Here is a 24,241-nt window from a genome sequence, read left to right on the forward strand (position 1 = left end):
AAATGGTGGCAACTGGTATTATAATATATGATACCCCTCAATATTATGCCACATTATAATACAGTAACCGTTTCATATTCTGAATCAATAATATACACCAATATATTATGATCTGAATCATTGTTATATCATGTGATTTCTTGTTTATTGATATTATAAACAATTATGCAATTTGAAATGTTTAATATCATTGGATGCATCAACCATCTGACAATTTGGTAAAGATGGGACAGGTAACTTAGTTTAACTTCCTCCAGGAATCTAAAATAATGTGGCTCAAATTTAGTATCCAAGTCTATCAAGCATATGAATGTCATAAGGTACATAATCCGTCCAAGTTTGGTGAAGATAAGACCAGTAAGATCTCATACTTAACAAATGCTCCAGAAAGTTGAATTATATGCCAATGCCAAGGAAATAGCAAAAGCTTCCCATTCTATCTCTTTGGCCAAAAGTTTTCTACAGTCTGTCCATTTGTCAACAGAAGTAATTATGCATATGCATTTAGGAAATGTTTATGGCTTATTCAGTCTGAGTTCCGTAGACCGAAATTTTGCAGAATTGTCCAAATTCTTACTGGTACTGAAATAAGCTAATTTTTAAAATATTTATTTACTATTTTACTATCATTCTAAATAAAAGCATCCAACATAGAAATTGATCGATTTTGGTAATTCATTTGATGTTAGCATTTCCACACCTTTGTATTCCATATCACAATTAACACACAACACAAGGTAATGATTTAACATGTATTTAGCAAAGCACAATACAATTAGTATAATAGAGAAACAATTTAACAGAGAAAAGATTTATAAAATATTACTAATTCAACATTTAAGGTATATATTAATCACACCTACATAAAACATGCAGAAAGTACAAAAGAAAAACCAAATCCAAAATATTCTAATTGAATAAAAAAATATAAATTACGAAAATCCAGCTAAACAGATTGGATGTCATTAGCTTTGTTCATATAGCTAGAGCTTTGTCCTCAGCACTTTGGTCAAAATCAAAAACAAATCAACGTTAAGTGAAGAAGAAAGAATTGTGTAAAACTTCAATTCCCAAAATTTCTAGATCTGTGCTGGTGCACCAGGAAAATGAATATTGCCATTGTCAAACAACAATATAGAACAATTTTATATGTATACAGTATATTAGAAAAATTACACAAGCTTTGTCATGTTCAAAACATTTGTATGAATAGGCACTTTTGACTGGTTGTCATTTGCTCAAGAGACATGGTGTGCATGCAGTGCTGCCTCCCATAGTTGTCCTGAGTGCTTCAAGGATCTGCAAGGAAAATAGGGTGAAAATGGTCAGTTAAGAAGAATGGTTCCTAGTCTTCTGATATAATATACCATAATTGCATTTGTAGTTTGACTGAAAAGTTTGGTATGCATCAATGTTCATTCTCCATTGAAGCTCAATCATAATTAATATATTTGACCAATAACCTTAATTTGGAAAAGGATATAAGCCTTATCTTTAAAACTACATGTATTTATACAATTTTACCCCTCCTTTCTGGTTTTTTCATACTGTTCAATCCAGAAAAATACCCGTAAAGAGTATATATGAGGCCCATACTTACTTCACAATGTCAATGAAGGATTGGGAGAGGGTTTTCATTTGGTATGGAATTCCATGCTTTTTACAGAGGGACTGAACAAGAGGCTGGATTTTGTACAGGTTATGTCTAGGCATGGTTGGAAACAGGCTATAAAACAAATTAACAGGCAAGCTTCAAAACATCTGACATGCTGTTTAGTGTATACAATGCTGTAAGAGTACATAAAATGTTTATGTGATGATTATCAGATAGATATTGAACAGCATGTAATTGAGCCTACACCAATTTTTCATATGTCTTCATATATTTTTATGACTTATCTGCTTTGAGTAAACCAAAATAAAAAAAAATGTCAGGTATCAATTCAAAACATCGTCAAATTTAAGCAGATTTATCTTGCAACATTCTGATATAACCATTCAGTGCTGTGTCATTGTATCACTTAGGAAAAATCAAATATTACATCATGGATTATCTAAGATTGCATGGTTTTAGCATATCAAATAAATTCTTACTGGTGCTCTATTTGGAAATTAAGATGTCCTGTGAACCAATCATTGAAGAAGGATTGTTCAATATCACATGTAGCCTTCATCTGGAGCCTGATCCATGGCTCAGCGGTATCACGATCTATGTCCATAGGGATGTGGTTTGACTGACTGACCCAGGTAAACCAGTGACTCTCAAGCACCCTTACATTCAAAAACACAGTCTTGGATCATTATTCTTATTTTTTTTTTATATGAATGTCTTCAAAATCAAGTGTTTTCTAAATATGAAATTAATATAAACTCTATGATCATATTTTTTGATAATCAATAAAGATCATTCATTAATCAAAAGAAGTTTTACTGTTTTTAATTTGATATTTACAGAATAGAGGAAATACTGTAAGTACTACAATGATGTAAATGCCTGGTGAATGTTACCTCATTATTTCATAGTAAACCAGTGCCCATCCTAGTCCAAGCATTGATATATAAAGGTAGAAAAATTTCACATAAAAGGCCATGACCACAATGAAATCCTGAAATATTAAAATAAAATACAGATAAAATTCACTACTACAATGCATTGAAAAACATACAATCTGCTGATATACATATAATAAAGGAAGAAAATGATTAAGAAGGTTATTTAACCAACTTTTATTCGCATGCAAGAAATATTTGCTAGGTTTGTGAAAGCCTTGTTGTAGCGATTATTTCTCGCTGCGAACCAGTTCTCAAACAGATAATCAGCATCTTGATCACAAGAATCAGTCACCTCTAACTTTTTTGTTTCCAATTTATTTTGAAATAAAATTGTCGCGAATAAAAGTTGGTTTCCAGCAAACAATAAACATGTATACTGTAAACCAACTTTCATTTTCATTTTGAATTAAATATGTTGTAAAGTGACTCTAAAAGCATTAAAGTAAAACTTGTATATTACAAACAGGGATATAACGAAATCGCAGATATAGCAAAGATTTTTTGAGTCCCCGGTAAAACTCTTAAAACAAATTTTTGCAAAATTTTACGGTTAAAACGAATTAGAACACAACGACGGATATAGCGAACTGATTTTAAGTCCTGTCGAGATGAATTATGACAAAATTTAACACTTTTATTTCTTCACTGATTAAAAAGTTTGCACTCCCATTTAATATATTCGTAATAGTTTAAATGAGTTATTTTCACATAAATTCATCCATTTACAATCTGATTATCAAAACTATCAAAAGAATGTATTTTCATTCTAATTAAGCCTCAATTAGCAAAAAAACACAATGTGTTCTTACGCCATTTGACGTCATAATTAAACATCCCCTTTTCGACATTTTTTTCTAGTGTTATAGAAAAATAAATGGTATTTGTTTGTCATCATGAACTCACCTTCCATAGCCTTCTGGTGAAGATATGTCTGAACAACATAAACTGGAAATACACAGGGAACAGGAGAGGAGGACCAACTATAAAACAAAACCCTCCAAAATTAGCACAAATTACTAAATGTTAAAATCCTTAAATTACATATCCATACTTTGACTGATGGAAAATGAAATCAATTTACTTGATCAAACAATTACTTTCTTTAATAGATTTAACAGTAGCATTTATCAGTTTTGTACTATTTATCCTGAATAATAAGTCATAGAAATATTAATATATGAATAAGTACATGTATATGTGTATACTATAAATTTGTTTAAACTGTATCCTTTTGGCCTATTGATGATTTTCACAGTTACTAAAAAAGTATCAGTAAGGAATTTTATGTCTTTATATCTTGCAGCTAACAATACTCACTAAAAAAGAAGTACTTGTGCTGCAGATTGTAGGGCATGTTGGATTTCTTTGACTTTGCAACCTTAAAAAGTAAAAGGTAATTTGGAAATAAAAGAAAGTTTTAAAAATGCTTTATATACAGTAGAATGATAATAAAATTTTGTAGAGATAACATGTTTTTGATTTGTGATATAAAATTGTTTCTTGGAAATTTGATGTTGTTGCTTTAAAAAATAATTATTCTATAATCATAACCCTTTACCAATGAAAAAAATCATCAGGAACTTAATTTATTTTGATTAAAGTTCTGAACAAAATACATTTGTAAAGAAATAATAATCCCCAACCAAAATTTTTCATCTTTTAATTAGGGTATTTGTTTTTCAGCTGATATGAGTTAATCAGTAGTTAATAAAGAATCTACATGACTGCTAGTACATGTATTTGTTAGTGAGTATACCTCTAGAGGCATTTTCTCTCCCACAACAAACAGCTGGTCCACCCTCACGTCAGGGTCCTTGCCCATCTAGAATTCAAAAGAAAATATGCAAACATTTTATACAATAAGGTAAAACATTGTTAGTGTTTTAAAAAAGAATATTGACAAATACCGGGACATTACATTGATCCTTTTTAAAACACAAACTAAGCGCATGCAATCTTATATAGACAATTACCAGTAGTTCTCAGTTTACAAGAAAGTTTGCAGATAAAACATTTTATTAGTTTAACATTTAAATTAGTATTAATCTTTTATGCATGCATTAATTTACAGGTATTTAAAAAAAATCACTAAAGCTTCTTGGTCTTTTACATAAAATTTTATGTACTGTTTCTTGAATGTTTTATGTACATTGGATGTTGTATGTACAATCTTCATGTTGCCCCTTAATTGGTAAATAAAGAATTTGAAATTGTTTTAAATGACAGTTTTGGCTATAAGTATGCATGTGTATATGCTTGTTTTACAACTCTGACATTCGCTATAACTCATGGAAATATGGTATCAAAAATGTTTCGGTAAATCAAAAATAAACCTTTGTACATTTTTCCACTAATCTTTGACAAGTGTGATATGTTTACAATTGATGCATAATATGCAGGTTAAATAAACTCAATCAACTGGATGAAAAAACGGGTCCCTGTTCTTAACATGTCCAAGGTGCATTTACTTTGAGGGGTTTTTTTTGTGTTCCTATACATATATTCTATTTACTTTGAATATTTCTACCTTTGAAAGGAGAACGATTCTGCTGGTGAAAATAGGAGAAAATCTACAACTTTTTAAGATAATTGGTTTGAATGGAAAAAAAATATTTGATACTATACTTAGCCAAAATTTTGGACCAGTCAGCTTTACAAGCAACAGACAATCCGTACTTACCACATTAGGTTTGGCATGGTGCTGATAATGCATATGGTTCCACCAGCTTGGAGAAGCACCCTTATTTAAAGAGAAAACCTCTAATTAACCTAAGAATGTATGGCTTCCTAAAACATGCATCAACTTTGAAAATCAAATGATCATATATTTGAAAAAAAAAATTATTTTAATAAAATTTCTTTCATTTAAATCAAATATGATATACAGCACATTTCTAGCATTCACAATGCTTTTTGTATATAATTGCCATGCAAAATGCATTCTGGCCATGATGTATTATATCAATTTTAGAGATATGTTAATAAGAGTCATTTTTTCACAGCAAGAACTTTACAGAGATTAGGAGTAAATGCCACAGAAAATGACATTGTTGATAAGTTGTTACTTTCACACATTCCTAGCTTCTTTTCACATTACTGATTACTGTATTATAGCTGGATTGATACTGTATCAATTTTTGTCTAGACCTGAGTTGTTGGCATGTGTACAAATCCAAATAAATAAAATTTAAAAAAAAAAAAAAAAGGAAAAAAAACATTCAAGAAAAAAAAAATATACAAATAAAATTTTAAAAGACACAATCTTGCAACATTAACATTTTTATGTGGATACATTATACACACAACACAACAATAAAACACTTTAACTGATTATATTGGGAAATAATCCTAAATATTCAATAATGATTGGTAAAAGGGGCAAAGTCACTATTTTGGTCAAAATTTATTTTTTTCATTTTTAATGTTTACATTGTTTCAGTAAACTTTTCTTATAGTAAACCAAAACTAAAGTGTAAGTTATTAAGATATAAGCAAGATTTAGAGCTCAAAATTCTTTTGTTATATATATAAACAAAGCTTAGGTCATGTTTTTGCTTACATTTAAAACATAGAAGAAAATCCCAGGGTTTGTGTTTTTTTGTTTAAAACAAATTAGCATAAAAAAAAAATCGGCTTGAAAAAGAACTAAAACCGGTATACTGAACCAATGTACCAATGTAAACAAAAACATGGCTTGTGCTAACAAAGAATTGCAAACTCTGTATCTGCATCTGTATCTCATTAAAAACTAAAGCAATGTAAATAATAAAAATAAAACTTGACCAAAATCCTGACTATGTGGTGTAGTAGTATATTGAGGATGAGTGGTAAGTAATGTTTTATGGGTAGAAATCAGAGGCACTTAATTGTTTTTATAATAAACGTTTACCCCAAATATATACAACAAAATTCATTTAAAGCAAAGTTCATGGAACCATTGAAAAAATTTCATTATAGCTGTAATTCGCTAAACGTTTACTACTAATTCGTAAGAAATATTGTAGCAAATTTTTCAAACTATTGTAATTTATCAAATTACATGACCTAGTATTACCACCATTTACAAAAAAAGTCAATATAACTATTTTCACTTCAATTTAAAAAAAAAAAACACCCTTATGCTATTTGAATTTGAGTATATCATATATGCATCTGAAAATTGCACATATCTTCAATGAAATTCAAAATGGAAAATATTTGTTATAAAAATGATAAAAAACACTAAAAGTTTGCAAGCGGGGTCTTAAAATTACTTCGGTATAGCCCTAAATTTGTTATCGCCATGTTCGTTATATACAGAAATTTTCTATAGGTTTATATAAGAAATTTGCCGGAATATAAACAAGAATACGTTAAAGCCGTTAATACGCTATATTCATCTTTGCTGCTTTTGAGTTTTGCTGTAGTACATTGTGTAATACTTTTTTTTATACTACTTGATTGGAACAAGAGCTTGCCTTAAATGTGGTGAAAGTGCATAATTCTTTGATTTACACGTGTATTTAAATGCATTTCATGTAAATAATTCTGGTGCATTAAAGTTTTCTTATTTTTTGTCAATTTCAATTGGAGAATAATTACCAGTACAACTGTTTTTTTAATATGAATAATATATAAGTATGTATTTTTTATATGATTTCAGACATCACTTTTGTCATTTTTCATCTCATTAATTTTCAAATCCCCAAAAACATTCAAATATATCTAAATACAATTACCAATTACAATTTTTGAAACTCAGTGCTCCCTGAAACTAAAAATTCATAAATAAATTTAATATGAAATTTCTTATTAAATTAAATAATTTTACATAGTAAAAGCTTATCAGTATTGATAGACCTCAATGACATTTGATGCTTATTAGTATTTACAGTTTTGAAAATGCTGTTCAAAAATTTTATGATAATTGTGGCCTCCTTATATAGTTTTAAGTATTTTACATCATTCTACTACATTTACTCAAATAACTATTCAAAAAGCTATCAAAAGTAGTTCAAAATTATCAATTAAATTTAAAATTGGTGCTAAATATCAAAATGCAAGTTCTACTTTACAAAAAAAAAAATAATTCAGATTTATACATTTTTTTTAACTGGTAAATGAATGAATTGCAGCTATACTAAACTTAAGCCATACCAGTAGCTCTGCTGCTGATTACATATAACTATTTCTATCATGTAGGAAAGCCAAGATGTTGTCATTAATAAACAGCTCCTGATCCATGAATATTAAGTTTTATTAAAATTGCAGAGATTTATTAAGGGACCAAGCTTCAATGTTTTCTAATGTTATAATTTTTAAAGGTTTTTATCTTTTAGTACATGTAACTCTAATATACCAGTTAATTCTTTAAAATTTGTTGTAAACATCACCTAATGGCACCTTACAGGTCCTTTAGAGAGCACAGGAAAAGAGAGAAGGGGAAATAAAAGAATTGAATGTTAAACAGAATGGTTGGCATTATTTCATTTCAGTATGCCAACCAGCCTAACAAGTACCTTGATACATCCTATTGTTAAAAAATGAAAAAGATGGTCGAGCCAGCTGGCCTTAAAAACAGATAGATGTCCAAAGTCATGCTGCAACCATCCGACCTGGCTCTGCAAGTAAAGGGTTTATAAGAGGTTTAATCAACAGTGGAAGTTATTATTATTTATTCAGTCGCAGAGACCAAAGTTGGCAAGTGGGGTAACATTACCATCCCCAAAGGTTTGGACACACTTCCTGTTGGAAAGAAACGAGGTATAGAGGGTTATTGGGTTAATCATGCACAAGCAAGCAAAACATGGTGCTAGGTTATGATTAGCTTGAGTGTAAATGTGAGAATGTGTTATTGGGTTTTTCTAGCTCAGTAATCACCGCTAAAATGACAATGCCAAGAAACAACATAGAGAGGAAATTGCTCTGATTCGTTTGTTCTGCATCACAGACAATCCAACTGGTAATAATTCTAGCATATTCCTTAAGGACAGCTAATCTTTACTTTTTCTCATTCTTTCTAGCTAAGCTTTTCCAAACTAACTGTTGATTTCCATTTAATGGAATGCCAGGCAGCAATAGTTAGTTGGCTCTGATGCAAATGCAGTACCAGAACAAGCAATTCCATTTCCTCATCATTCAGTTACCTTTGTAAATCCCATAGTAAAGAAATGGACCATGTGATCAAAGGTTGTATTCTTAAATACAGATAAGTGGCCAAAATCATGCTGAAGCCAACCACATTGTGCCTTGAAAACAAACAATAGCCTGGCTTAGGTCCTGCTTGCTTGTCCTACTGGTAACACAACACTTGGTCCACAGACCACTAACATAGCTATTCTGAGAGATTTATTACAAATGAATGCACAATTTTCTATCTTTTCTTTGTATAATATTTGCTGTAGGTACACCATTATCACTTGCTACAATCTTCGTAGCAATTGAAACAAAGGCCAAATCAATGAAAACAAAATTAAACAGAAGGCCCATGGGCCAAATCGGTCATGTCAGAAATTATGGCACTTAAGTTTCACAATTTCCTTCAGTCAGAAAAAATTCAGCAAAGACCTACCTTATTATTCCGAATGTCAAAAGCATATCCTAAGCATTGCAACTTTGCCAAGAAAAACGAATTTCATAATCTTAGTAGCTAAATGTATATAATCTCTGTTCATCTGTTCTGATTATAAGTGCAATTAAGAATTTCAGGTGCTACAAAAAATTAACAGTAGTTATTTAGAACAAATTAACCTAAGATGTTCAATCATAAGGTGTAGTACTTGTACAATCACCAATGAACAAAATGTAGAGATGCTGACCAAGTAATGTAGTGATCATCTTCCATTCCACTGAGCTTTGTTAGGTACAAAAATGTGTGTTTTAAGAGTGAAAAGAAAATAATGATAAAACAAAGTTCAACCCAAATCTTTGATACCCTGCATGCATGCATTAATCAAAACTGTCAAAAATCATTTAAATACCTTTTGGCAGAAAAATTTCTTGTTAATATATTTTTTTAAATTATGTTTTCATGTTAATAATAATTAAAATTAAAAAATGATGATTCCTTGAAATACTTGCAATCCATCAAAGACTATAAGATAATGAGATCTATATTAGTACATGTATAATACACTCAAGCTCATATTTCAGATGAAAAAAGATTTAGTTTAAGTACTACAGTAATCTTTAAAACAAATGACCAGTTCCCTTGCAAGACTTGATAGTAAAACACATATTCACTGCATGTGATGATTTCCTTTACATCAAATTTAAATCATTTCATATTTTTTATCTCATAATTCAAAATGTTGCCACTTTCATGAACCGCCATTTGTATCTGCATTTATTCTATCTCTATGAAAATACCAAGTTCTTGGGCACAAAATAAATATTAAGTCTTCAAACTTATTTGGGAGACCTATAACTACAAAATGCATGACACATGAAATAAATCACTGATGGAGCAATGGAGTATGTTAATAATGCTCTGGGAATGATGACATGGCAACCCATGTATTGATCACTTCTCTCTGCTGCCACTGGCTGTGGTGGAAGTCTGATATCTTACTCCCTGAAGAACATTCTAGCTTTGAGTTCTAAACCTGAGATTGGTTGCATAAGCAGAAAAAAGCAAAGAATACACAATGATCTGTGAAAACAATATTGGTTGTTATCTAAGCTCCCCTCCCAACATCTTTGTGTTACACTTTGTACTTTGCTAATGTATCAATTACAGTGTATTTCCAAATCAATGTAAAAATCAATAAAACCCACTTCTAACATCACCAGAAAAATTTTTACATTCCAGTAAATAAATGAAGCCACAAATATAATTCTTCAAGTTATGAAACAAATTTTGTGCAAATTCTGTTGAATACATTTTTTCTTGACTAAAGAATTTTATATTAAATCAATTTGAAGACAAGATAACAAATATATTGTTTATTGTTTTTTTTACTTCATATATTATATTTTTTGTAAAAACTTCTATTAGTATCATTATATTAGGTAGCCAATAATGAGGGTAAAATAATAGTTTTATGAGGGCAACTGCAGCGTTAATACTCAACTTCTAAAGTATAAGTACAGTACATGTATTTATTCAAAACAAACAAGTAAAATACTTTATAAACATTAACAAAATATTTACAAATAGAACAAAATCAATGACATCCATGAAAGCTTTCAAATACAGTTATTCTTTATTTAAGTTGTTAAAAGGTGTACAAATTGTTTTTTTTTTTCTGATAACATACCTGCACGGTGGCATAGAGACAGACTGATACTAGGAATGGTATCCACCCTGTACCAAAGTAGTACAAGGTTAAATAGGCCATCACCTCCATGGCAATGATATGAGCCAGGTGTAGGAAGAAAAACAGGTAACTGGGCTTGAACAAACCCTAAAGAATAAAGACAAATATGATAAAATAATTTATGTCTACAATGAACAGATGTATTCTAATTTTAAAATTCAATAGATTTTTTATTCATTTTGTTTTCTGACATCTGTACAAAAACTATTTCCTTTTGAATGAAAAAAATACTGATTGTTCCGATAAAAAAAACATCAAATATGTAATCATTATATAGAAACCTGCATCATGTATGTGACAGTATATTACAGAATTATTTGAATCATTTCCCCCTCCCTTGTTCTTTAACCTACTTGATATAGCACTCATGGAACCTTAATTATCACTGTAATAAATAAAGTCACAAACAATATATAAAAGATTTTAATAGCTTTTTGGACTTACAATATACATGTATTTTTAAAATATTTGTACCTCTCAAACATTGAAACTTACCTTTTTCTCAGCAGTTTCTCTTAGGTTTCTAAAATCATTCTCCAGAGAGTAATTTGTATTGACCTCGCCTTTTTGAACACTTCCAATATGTAGAGGTAAAAGATACTTCTGAACTTGATCTAGGTCATTATGGAAAGCTCTAAATGCATCCTGTAAAAAAGTCAGTACATTTACAATTAAGTCAGCTGCAATAACGATACCCTCTGATTATTTAGGTTTTTGTAGTTTCTTGGATTTAGTGTTTAGTGTTTATAAAAATGTGCCCCTTTTCCAATTTTTGGTTATTGAAAGTGAGGGGAAATCTTGTCCTGAATACTTTTAACAAATAAAAAAAAAATTTCAGGAAAGCTTCATTTTGTCATCTTTCATTGATCTTGCACAGCGGACTTCTTTTAAAAATACGTTAGTAGAAAACAAGCTCTCTCTCTCTCTTCTTTCAAAACAACACTTAATATATCTCTTCATCCTCTCCAATGAATGGTACAAATTTGTGCACTTATAATGATATCAGGTCATGGCTATTCTTCTAGCGGTATTTATTTCTGTTTCTCGTTCATACATGTATAATGTCAAATTACAGTCCTTACTTGCATTTAACAGCAAAAACAAGCAAAAAATCAAATGAAATGTATGAAGCAAGACTTGAAATGTTGACTACATTTATCCAAAGGAGCATGTTTCATAACTGCAAAAGCATGGTGACTCTGCCAATTATGAAATTTCCATGAGTCGCCAAAGTAGTACGTTACTTAACAGTTTTGGTAATGTTCAGACAGGTATAGGGTCAGGGCATGTTTAAATCGCCTTCTAACGATTGAGAAATCAGAACGACCTTGAAATACCTTGAGTAATCATGAGGCCAAATGAATATCTCATAACCTTTAGTTTAGTTTCCTCAGGTTCACCCACACAAGTTAAATGTCCTATAAACACATCCACTGTTATACAAAGATATTTAAATTTCACTGTGAATGGTTACCTGTATCCTAGTTATGAACTATTTGAAAGCTCAACATTCACACTGCTGGGTTTTATGTCTAAGCTCAACAAAATGCTGGAATAGAGATGTGAAGCTGTGTCTATATCCTCTTGTATACTCAACATGAGCATTCTATCAGTTTAGATTAACATTGTGTGGTTTTTAATAATCAGGAATAAATTGTAATTTCTTATTTTTGTTACAATCATCAATGGAATGCTAAAGAATTGACAGTGTGTCATAAAGCTGTTAAAAGTCATCAAGTTGATGCCATAGTTGTTGTCTTTAGTTGATTGACATCTAACTGACATTGTACAATATTGTACCAAAACATAAAGCAGAGTTCTGTATAGGGCAGTGATTTTACAATCTTTTTTCACAAAGCATTTTGAGATTGAGTACTTCATTATATAAGAATACCAAAAAATAAACAGAACATTTACACTATATATATGATGCATAAAAGTCATTAAAATTCCTTTTATTCTCACCCAGTTTTTATCTACAATGCATGCTTTTAGGTGGGCTTTTAAAATGAAACATTCTTCTGTTGCTAGTAGGTCCCCTTCCTGTAATATGGTATAGGAGTGTTCATAACCTTCCATATGTGATACCCTCTATCAAACTTTTGCTGCATACGTGATATTCTGCACAACCCTGAACTTGCAAGGATTTGTCCTCAATATCTGGTCATTTTCTCTGATGAGGTTGTTACAGTTGCAATCAATATGGTTATGTGATTAGTTTAATAATGTGACTCTGCTCTATCAACAGTGATCTATGTCTACAGGGAAGTTGTTTTATAATCAAGGACTACCAGCGATACATCTTCCTGACAATTGCCCTGACTTAATGTACAACCAGGAGACCATGATTACACCACTTTAACTTACAGTGGCATCTTGTCCTGCATAATGCCCGATGACCCTAGAACCACCGGGGTGGCGGCGTGCCCAGTTGGTGATGTTATATACTTGGTTATTGATGATGATCCATCGGTCATCCCGTTTGTCATGTTTGGACACTTCCTGGTAGGAATAGGTGCCCAACTGTTTCCCTCCTTTACCCATGTCTGTGCGAGCTTACTGAGGCACCAGTATTACCTGGAATTAATCAGATTAAGACAGATTTAAATGAATGAACTTTCATAATACCAGCAGACATGTGGTTTCTTGTTGAATTGAGTGTGAATTAAGATTTCATGTTTTGGAAGGATAAATGGTTTTCTCAAACTCTGCTTACAGTTTCAATCCAGAGAGCATGCATTCACCAAATTTTATTTTAAAATCACATGCTCAAAACACACAACAATGCCTCTGATGTTTATAACACATACTATCCACTATTATGCCACACCAAACACCTTATATTAATCCACCCATATAATGCTTTGTCTATTAAAAAGTCTGTTAAATGTTTTTATCATAAACAGGTGTCTGGATAATCACACAGATCAATATGACAGATAGGGTTTCCAACATGCACATTAATCCAATATTAGGTCACAGTGGATAAATTTGATAAACTTTAACATTTGAGGGTTTAAATTTGAGAACTAAACATATTAAGGTCTAAAGTGTACACAAGCAAAGTTAAGGTTCTCTGATCCTCAGAGTATTTTTTTTTATCATAAAAATGTTATTTGCCTTTCAAGCTTTATTAACAAAATGAAATAAAATGAGAGAGAGAGAGAGAGAGAGAGAGAGAGAGAGAGAGAGAGCATACATGTTAAATAAATTATTAGAGGGAGAGAAAACAGAGAGGGCAAGAGAACAAGTTTTAACAGAGAGAGAAAAGAGAGAGAGTACATGTTTAGCAATTAAGTTCCTTCTTGATTCATTTCTTGGGAGACGCTAAATGAATTAAAATGTAATATTGATTTAGTTTCATTTTTGCAAATAGAAAATGATTTTAAAAAAATAATAGACAGGAGTTTTGAAATACTTTCAGTATATTATTTACTAATTTTTGTCATAATTGAGTCTTATAATGAAATATTTACATTTTCCAGTGTCTTTGCCTGTGATAACACTATATATCGATTTTGCACTATATAACCCAGAACTACAAAGGACGCCAAATTGAGGTGCCAGCGGGGTTTGCTTATTTATATTCTAATATTTAATCGTACGATGGCTTAAAATTATATAAATATAAGTAATAAGGAATCATTCTTTGAATATTATGAGGTGATAATTTTGGTCAGGCATGATCAAATCTATCATAAAGCCCTTCGGGCTTTATTGGATTTGATCACACCCTGACCGAAATTATCACCTCATCATACTCAAAGAATGATTCCTTATTCCTTAAATATTTCCCAACTTGACCAAAAAGATCCACAATTTCCCCATCCTATATGGACCTGTGTTTAATGCCCAAAATGTGTGTGCAGTACGTTATAAGCTGATGCCCCTGGCTGATCCTAATGTTTTGCAATCCTCACTAATCAAGTAATTATTAATATACATAAATGGAGTCAGGACAGACAGATCAACTGAATAAAAGTATTTGATTTGAATACATTCATAAGTTAAAGCATCAAAATTGGATGCCTGGGGAAAACTTGTTTTTTTTTCTTCTCCTTTTTACCTTTTTTTTATGGTTCAAGCATTAAATAGGCAAAAATACATGACATAGCAGACAATCCAGAAACATTATCCACTCTCATTCATAGGCATATTTAATTAAACTTAATTGTCTGTGTGGGAAAAAGAATCTCAATCACTTCTAATGATGATCTTCTATTTTAATACCGGTAAGCAACATGTATATGCATTATTCATGGGTTATATCAATACAAACAAAACAAATGTCACAGAAATTCAAACTCATCCCTAACATAATCTGTACAACAAAATCCATTATGCCAAGCATGGAACATAATTCATCAGATAACATGTCACCCTGGATTGTGGACAATCTACAAGACCTGACACTTTATTATTTACACTACACTGTAGTACTTTTAGAACCATTTTAACAAGATCTTGGACTTTCAGTAGGATGTAATGATCTATTCCTTGCGTCAAAACAAGTTAAAATGACGCTGGTTTCAAGTGAAATATACACCGATTGCTTAGTCTTTGCTCTAAAGCCAGACAAATCCTGTTGATTTCAAAGAGCCATGGCTGAGTGGCCTACAATGAAATAGACAGGCCTATGTCACATTGCCGTTTGACTTTACTACACAAAGTCCAAGCTCTTGTTAAAATGGTTCTAATATTCAATGCCTTCTCTAAATCTAAATTCTTATTGTTTTTATGGGGTTTTTTTTGGTTCAATCTACTGCCTGAGTAAGATTCTAGATCATCCATACAGCTAGACTATCAATAAACACCATGTAATTGTGTGGCAAAGCAGAAGTAATAAATACATAGAACAGGAACCAGCTGATTCAATCACTTCCCAATTTCAAGTATATCCATGTAATAGACCAGACAATCAATCTTTGCTTTGTTTTCAAATCTAATCGCTAAAAAAACAAAAAAACTTTATAGATGACTAGTTCAGAGTAATTCATAATCTAAATGAAATAACATCTCTTGAAAATTATTGAAATTAGCCAAGAGTTGCGTGTATGCGTCGGTGTATATATATATTATCTCTTCCAGAAATGCACATGCCTACGAAGAATTTCAAACAGAAAATACAACAATCCAAACAAAATTATCTAAAAGATATTATTTCATGACTCATATGAATAAGCTTTTTCTAAATTTGTCATGTTTTACGCATTTTTTTTTTAGTAAATTGAGTAATTCATCAGTAACCCAAAATTATAAAGTATACATTTTAAATAACATTCAGATGATCAATTGATGCAAACATTACAGAACTTGTTCTCTTACAAAAGGAATGATTATCTGCCAACTGAAGCATGAAAATCTTATCCTTATATTTAAAGCCTAATTCAAATAAGAGAGTTTTATTTCTAAATAAATCAATTATTTATAAGACAAGTTTATTTAATAAAGTTTCATAATCAATAAATCTGAATTCAGTCATTAATGAAATAGAATGAATTTGTTAAACCTCAGTATCATATTCCTAAAAAGACTTGATAAATTAAAAAAAAATCTTTTCTTTATATCAGAGACATTAACAATTTTTTATATATATTTTATTCTCTATTTATATGAATGGTAAGTATTTAAAAATGCAGTTGTCTTGCATGGTCCACTCTTTAAGTGCAAGCTATACACTATTCCGTAGCACACCCTTAACAACAAACAAATATTGACGAAGCTAAACTAAATAATCGTGCAGTCGATGCAAGTGTCAATTTAACATACGTAGGTTGTACCACAAGTGTGGACTTTAGCTCTCCAAATACAAATTAAGGGATTACAAAACCATTCCTTTAAATGGCATGCCGAGACAACGCAATGCAAAAGGGCACATGCACTTAATGAGTAAAAAGTTGAATTTATGTAACACCGTGACAACGCCAAATTTCTCTCTCTGTGCGATTATTATGAATAATGTTGAGCATACATTTCAAGTCTACCATCTATTTCGAGACAAACGAAGCATATTTCAACTTACTTATAGCAGAAAATAACACTTTCCTAATTGACACTTACCACACATCTATCAGCCGACACGATCACGCACCGGTATGTTGGAATTCCGTGAACTCTCATGCGCACCTGCTTTTCCTTTAGCGACAATAAAACACCGAACCCGATCGAATTTAGTTCGACACAATAATCTTCGGGTTTTTTTTTTAGTATGGTGGCATATCTCTGCCCCTTGTGTGCAAGTTATTTTTCTATTATTTAATTATGTCGACATGCAAGATAAAGATGTTGACCTGCGAAATAGTTATGTCAACATGCAACATGACTTGACATGCAAGAAAAATGAGAGTTATAAAAAACCTCAATTGACAAATATCGCCAACAAGTGACATCAAAGATGCTAGATACGCTATATATTGATGTCAACATGCAACTTATCTATGTTAACATGCAACTTCTTCATGTCGACATGCAACTTATTTTTGTGGATATGCAACTTAGTTATGTTAACATGCAAGATAAATATGTTGACATGCAACATATTTATGTCGACATACAACTTAGTTATGTTGACATACAACTTATTAGTTGCATGTCAACATATTTATCTCGCATGTAAACATAACGAAGTTGCATGTCAACATATTTATCTCGCATGTCAACATACGTAAGCTGCATGTTGACATAAATAAGTTGCATATCGACATAAATAAGTTGCATGTTGACATAAAAAGAGTTGCATGTCAGCATATTTATCTTGCATGTTAACATAAATAAGTTGCATGTCGACATAGAAAGGTAGAATTTAGCATCTTGGATGTCACAGGTGGGCGATATTTGAGATTTTGTATAATTCTTATCTGATTGCAATTTTCTTGCATGTCAACATAGTTATGTTGCATGTTGACATAATTATTTTGCATGCCAACATAATTATCTTGCATGTCGACATATTTGATAGAAAAATAACTTGCACACAATGGGCAGAGATCTGCCACCATACTTACCTGAGCTGTAAGCTCAAGTGAGCTTTTCTGATCACTTTTTGTCCGACGTCAGTCTGTCTGTCCGTCCGTCTGTCTGTCTATAAACTTTTTACACTTTTCACCAGAAACACTGGGCCGATTTTAACCAAACTTGGCACAAAGCCTTCTTAGGTAAAGGGGATTCAAGGTTGTTAAAACAAAGGGCCATGCCCTTGCTCTTTCAAAGGGAGATAAATGAAAATCATCGAAAATTTGTTGGTATTTTTCAAAAATCTTCTTCTCAAAAACCATATGGCCAGAAAAGCTGAAACTTCTATGGAATTATCCTCAGGTAGTGTAGATTTAAGTTTGTTCAACTCATGATCCCCGGGGGTAGGATGGGGCCACAATGGAGGGGGGTGTCAAAATTTTACATAGGAATATATAGAGTATATCTTTAAAAATCTTCTCAAAAACAATTTGGCCAGAAAAGCTGTACGTAACTTGTGTGAGAGCATCCTCAGAATGTGTAGATTTAAGTTTGTTAAAAAAGCATGATCCTTGGGGGTAGGGTTGGGCAACAATGGGAAGTTGAATTTTTTCATAGGAATAGATCAAGTGCCTGTGGAATAGATAGAGAAAAATCTTAATCTCAGAAACCAATTTGCCAGAGAAGCTGTTAACCCATGTGGAAGCATCCTCATGAGGAAATGTAGATTCAAGATTGTTCAAATCATTATCCATAGGGGTAGGGTGGCCGGGGCGACAATAGGGGGGGGGGGTGTGATTTTTACATAGGAATATAAAGTAAATCTTTTAAAAAAATATTCTTCTCTAAAACTGATCAGCCAGAAAAGCTGTAACTGGTGTGGAAGCATCCTTAGGTAGTGTAGATTCAAGTTTGTTCAAATGATCTCCAGGGGTAGGGTAGGGCCACAATGGGGGGTTGAATTTTTCTTAAGAATATAGAGAGAAAAATCTTTAGAGACCTTATTCTCAGAAACCGATCAGCCAGATAAGCTGTTACCTATGTGGAAGCACCCTCAGGAAGTTTAGATTCAAGTTCGTTCAATCAATTTTAATCAAAATACTGAGGCACTGACAGGAGTTGATGTTATCGATTATTATTAATTTTAAAATCAACAATACGTTATTTTGCATGGCAAGTAGTTTCTAATCTGTATTTAAATTACGCAAATTTTTATAATATGAATTATCGAACTTTTCCGACAAGAATTTTGAGAAAACCCCATATGAATGATGTTGTGTAATATTTAAAGGTAGAATCAATTCCATCAAACTATGTATCAGTAATCGAAATATTTCTAAAAATTGTTCACATGTCTGGATCCAAGCAATATTGAACTTTAGTCTCGTTCAACCAGACGCTCGGCTCTCCGACTACCAAGAGAGACTCTGCTTGTCGGAGACTTACGGAGACAGCCGAGCGTCTGGTTGAACGAGACTTTATCGAACTACATACGACTACAAAAATACCTAAATTGTTCGTACTATTCAAAATCTGACTATTTTCAAGGTACAATGTAATTATAAATAAACTCGTTTCCTTGAAAAACAAAGTTTCAGCATACATAACACCGAGTTTATCTATTATTTTCAAGGTCTAAGTTTTGTCAGCGGTGATGATTTGTGCTGAGGTCCAAACACTGTTTCACTTTCGGTTTGCCAGAGTAACTGCATAGGAGAGTTGATTAAAATCAACTCCCAAAAATCATCTTCTTTAACATAATTTGTCAAGAAGAGTTTATCTATTATTTTCAAGGTCTAAGTTTTGTCAGCGGTGATGATTTGTGCTGAGGTCCAAACAGTTTCACTTTCGGTTTGCCAGAGTAACTGCATAGGAGAGTTGATTAAAATCAACTCCCAAAAATCATCTTCTTTAACATAATTTGTCTAGATAAACTTCATTTAGTTCAGATACTGTAATAATATAATAAAATTTGTCAAAATCATAATCTTCAGGAGAAGGGTTGGGCCACATCGGGGGAGGGGGGTGTACAAAGGAAAACAATTAAATTAAACACAAAAACTCAAATGTTATTATATATCTTTAAAATTGTTTAAACTCTGGCCCCTGGAAAATTCTTGGGCCTCACAGGGGGTTCAAAGTTTGATGTAGGTTTACTGTAGATTCCTATTTGAACTTTAGGAATTAATTTCCGCGTAAAATCGCGAGAGGCAACCCTCGCGGATTTTAAAATCACGCTTTTATTTTTCAGACAGTTTTGAACTATAGTAAATTATTGTAGAACATTGCTGATCGCGATTATATATTCTCGGGATTTGATACAGAACAGTGGAATTGCGGAATTAAGTACTCGCGTAAAATAAGGAATTTACAGTATTATCCATATATAAACAGTTGTTTAAGTCTGATTATTTTCTTGAGAACTGCAATGCTCAATATGTGGTATGACTGCAAAATCATCCTGTTACAAAGGGGCTCAGTGATAACCATAAGAATATGCAGAGGGATTTTTTTTTGGATACAGAATCTGTTATACGACATTGTTCAGATATTTTGTATATGACTCCATAAAGCTGATTTTACTCTATTGTTGCTCAGGTGAGCGATGTGGCCCATGGGCCTCTTGTTACAATGACACAATATTTTGATGCTGTGTAATTATCTAGCATTTAGAATTTGTAGAACTTATTTCAGCTATTATGTATATGGCTTGATGCTGTTTTTCTTTAAGTTTAATAATTTTTTTTAAGTCAATTTAAAAATAAAGAATTCCTAATCTAGTTGAAATTGATGTTTATTTTACAATTATGATTACGATCAGTCTCCTAAAAGTAATGTTTGAAATTAATATGTCCTTAACCTCTTGAACTCTTAATATCAAAACAATAATTTTAATTTCAATCAGAAGTTGCAACTGAAATTTTCACAATTTAATTATTCTCATTTTGCAAACCATAACACAATGTAAAAATAATTCTGTAATGGATGCAATATTAGAAATAAACCAAATACATGTATAAAAGCAACTGTTGTAAAGAAAACACAATGTATTGACAAAAAGCTAGGCAAATAAAATCAACATCAAACAGTAAGACAGGATGGTTACCATCAAATATATAATAATTAAGTATATTAGAGAAATAATAATTGTATTTAGTTTTTAAAAATAAATGACTGACTAGAGGGTTAGAAAACAGAACTACTGACTAACTCTTCAAACGAACATCATGTGTGGCCATATTATGCTTGTTAATCAAATGAATTTACATTATGGCAGAATGATTACAGTAAAATGAAAACTTGACTAGCATAACAGAATAAATACATGTACTTAAAAACAAACTATTACTATGACAGAAAGATAATTGTAAAATGAAACTATATATTTACTGTTTCATATAATTATGGGAATTTAGAACTACTTTCAGTATGATAACAGTAAATAATACGACACTACATATTTTAAAATGTTACAAACCAATAACTGAAAAATGTTGTAAGGCATCAACACTTATAAATACATGTATATGTACAATATTATTGATTGTTTAATAACATATTTTTAACAATTTCAATTTAATTGATATTTTTATATAGCATATACAAAATTGCAAAACGATAACAAAACATGTTATTTGTAGTTAACTTCACTGATCAGTTACTTCGCAGAAAGACACTCCAGTTTCGGCGTTATGTAATAATTCCGTGACACTGGAAGGTGGAGGATGGGTCTTCCATGATTTCCAATGCTGGACTGAGATTCAAGACTTCTGAAATATACATAGAAATGTAGATTTAGGCATAGTCTGTCATGCACATGTATATCAAGGCAATCAATCCAGTGAAACACCAACTGATGTCAATTTGATATACCGGTACCAAGTATTTATGCATTTTCACACTGAATGGAGTCTGTCACAGAATGCATTAAAGGACTTCCCGCGTTAGCGGGTTATGTTAATTTTTCCTGCAATGATCGCTACCTTCATAACCCGCATGAATCATCAAAGAAAGCATTTTATTGTTTATATTAACATCTTTCTTTAACTAATTAATAAATTGATTATGAAAAGTTAGTAAAATTCACTAAATTACTGTTAATGTACGTAAGTACGTTAGCTAAAAGAAACAGCCAAATCGTTTCTTGTGAGACTTTGAGTCTGGTATCATCATGATTATTTCGTGCAGTCCGTGAGTTTACTGAGGTCGCTGTAGATTCAGACCAATCGATAAACAGGGCATGTCAGTTTCAGTCCAGTCACTTTCAGCCGCTGTAGATTTCAACCAATCGATAAATCGGGCGTGTAAATTTTAGTTTGGCTGTTTCTATAGAGCTATGAATTGACTATATTTTTCCGTAAGAAAAAGAGGAAATTATACATGGTAGATGTAAATATAGAAAAATAATTGCAGTTTCCCCGTATGGACCTAGTGGAAAAGAACAATGGACATGCAAATATAGTTGTATAACCTAAATTACTTTGGCATTCTTTGATTTTGCTATATCCATATGATCTAATGTAATATAATATCATATAATCGCATAGATTATCATACAATACAAAATACCCTTTCATTACATAGTTTAACCAGATATTTCATTCAGCAATGACAGTAGATTATTAATAGAAAATACAGTATGACTTATGAAAAGCTTTGAAAATTTACATTGTTGATAACTGTTAGCGTAGTGAAATGATGTAAAGATGGCTGGGGTCAGTGGGGTGTATGTTTGATATACAGAACCAAGTACTATTACCTTCTGGCATTAAGTCTCTCTCTGTTAACATCATAGTTCAGTAAATGTGGTGAGACTGGTATTGGAGCACCTATGGCATCATCTCCACAAGAAAACTGAAAAGGAAATTAAAATGATATACAAGAAAAGTAAGCATCAATGAGCAATTGGTTAATGAGGAGTACATTGATTAAGAGATGATAAGCTTTCTACAATTGTGACATACAAATGGTAAGAGCATTTCAATTCTAAGGAACATAGCACACAGATGAATTAAATAAACTGACCTGGGCATTCCACAGTGACTGTTCATCTGTCATGGTGGACAACACACTACAGCCCTCAACAAAGGTGGGGAGGTGGAGGAACTCATGGACTCGCTTGTGACCACGGGCACACATGGTCCTGAGAGACTCCCTTTTAGCAGTGGCTGCAAGCTTGCCATAAACCTCAGATTTGTCGTGTGCGATGGTATTCAGCAGTGGGTGAACTAGAAGCAAACCCGACTCTACAAAAACTTCTCCAAACCTTAAAACCAAAATAAACCAAACAAATTAAAACATGAAAATAAATGACAATTGCTACACATAATGAATGGCAGGGTGTGAATTAAATAATAAAACAATGTAATTTAATTTTAAAATGATTGTAACTCCCAAAACATCATCACATCAAAACTTCCTGAAAGTATGCAAATCTGTACTTTTGTTTGTAAAAGCAACAAAATTCTAAATTCAAATGTGCCAAAATACACAGAAAAATAATGAAATCAGAATTTCCTGGTAATATGTACATCTACACACTATGTCCTAAATACCTTCAAAGTTTTAAGAAATTCCATGCAGCAGTTTTAGGAGAGTTGCACTGACAAACTGTTTATAACTATATTCAGTATGTGGCCAAAATTTAAATTTTCAGAATAGTAATGGAATCAGAATTTCCTGGTAATATGCACATCTACACTTTGTGTCCTAAATATCAACAAAGTTTCTGCCTGGGGTATAATAATCCCTCTTATTAACAACTCAGCTATGAAATAGAATATGTATGTACATGATGTATTCTCTCCTCTCTTATTTAACAAATATACCAATATAAACTTTTCTCTTTACCAATAAAAGTTGTCCACACAGTAAAAATATATCTCTTTCTTAAAGAAAAATTTATATTGTTAGAGAGACTTGGCTTTCTCCAGAGAAATATATCTCTATGTCTTGCACAAATACAATACATGTACTGTCTATGGAAATACATGTCCCATACAAAGACCTACATTTTCCAGAGCATTTTGAAGAGATTCTTTTTCTCTTGGTTCAGAAGGTTGATCTTGGAGTGCCAGATGTTCATACTCTTGGTCAGCTTTTCATCTATCTGCTTCACATACTTTTCCATGTCTCTCCTGATGTGTTTGCTAAGATCCTCCCCTCTAAGGATCTCAAGCACTCTAGCTGCAATGTTCAAAACATCATTTTACTTATCCTGGAATCCTGCTGTGAATAGTTCCATGTTGTGCATGACTAATTTCTATGAGCAAAGAGCATGGAAACTATTTTACAGAAAACATTGTGGACATGAACAAGATCTAGATACAGTCACCTAATTACCACAGCCTGTACAGATGGACCTGCCAAGGAGTCTCATGCTTGCATTTTAAGTTTTATTTTGGAATCTAAACCCTAATCCAAGACTCCTCAGACTGTTA

General features: G+C 31.8%; 2 protein-coding genes across 4 annotated transcripts in view; both read right to left on the reverse strand.

Annotated features, from left to right (window-relative positions):
• Positions 1-738: 738 nt before the first annotated feature.
• On the reverse strand, positions 739-17,016 carry LOC128193262 (acyl-CoA 6-desaturase-like). Of its 3 annotated transcripts, none has more exons than XM_052866614.1 (13): positions 16,911-17,016; positions 13,218-13,427; positions 11,346-11,495; positions 10,791-10,937; positions 8,052-8,153; positions 5,234-5,293; positions 4,310-4,375; positions 3,871-3,931; positions 3,457-3,533; positions 2,509-2,606; positions 2,095-2,271; positions 1,601-1,726; positions 739-1,299 (listed from the first exon to the last, which is right to left on the reverse strand). In XM_052866614.1, the coding sequence occupies exons 2-13, from the start codon at positions 13,392-13,394 to the stop codon at positions 1,239-1,241; spliced, it is 1,302 nt and encodes a 433-aa protein (XP_052722574.1). In that variant the 5' UTR covers positions 13,395-13,427; positions 16,911-17,016; the 3' UTR covers positions 739-1,238. The 3 variants fall into 3 exon arrangements, with proteins under 3 accessions (XP_052722574.1, XP_052722573.1, XP_052722572.1); XM_052866613.1 differs by lacking the exon at positions 8,052-8,153 and adding an exon at positions 8,679-8,780 and having other exon boundaries at positions 16,873-16,956; XM_052866612.1 differs by having other exon boundaries at positions 16,873-16,954.
• Positions 17,017-20,604: 3,588 nt separating this feature from the next.
• Positions 20,605-24,241, reverse strand: part of LOC128193022 (uncharacterized) — a 36,097-nt gene continuing 32,460 nt past the window's right edge. The window contains exons 27-30 of the mRNA XM_052866191.1: positions 23,813-23,987; positions 22,827-23,067; positions 22,561-22,655; positions 20,605-21,571 (exon numbers count right to left, since the gene is read on the reverse strand). Coding sequence (XP_052722151.1) covers positions 21,460-21,571; positions 22,561-22,655; positions 22,827-23,067; positions 23,813-23,987 — 623 coding nt within the window. The 3' untranslated portion in view covers positions 20,605-21,459. The remainder of the gene's footprint in view (positions 21,572-22,560; positions 22,656-22,826; positions 23,068-23,812; positions 23,988-24,241) is intronic.

This window comes from Crassostrea angulata, chromosome 7, assembly GCF_025612915.1.
Source record: "Crassostrea angulata isolate pt1a10 chromosome 7, ASM2561291v2, whole genome shotgun sequence".
Taxonomy (NCBI): Eukaryota; Metazoa; Mollusca; class Bivalvia; order Ostreida; family Ostreidae; genus Magallana; species Magallana angulata.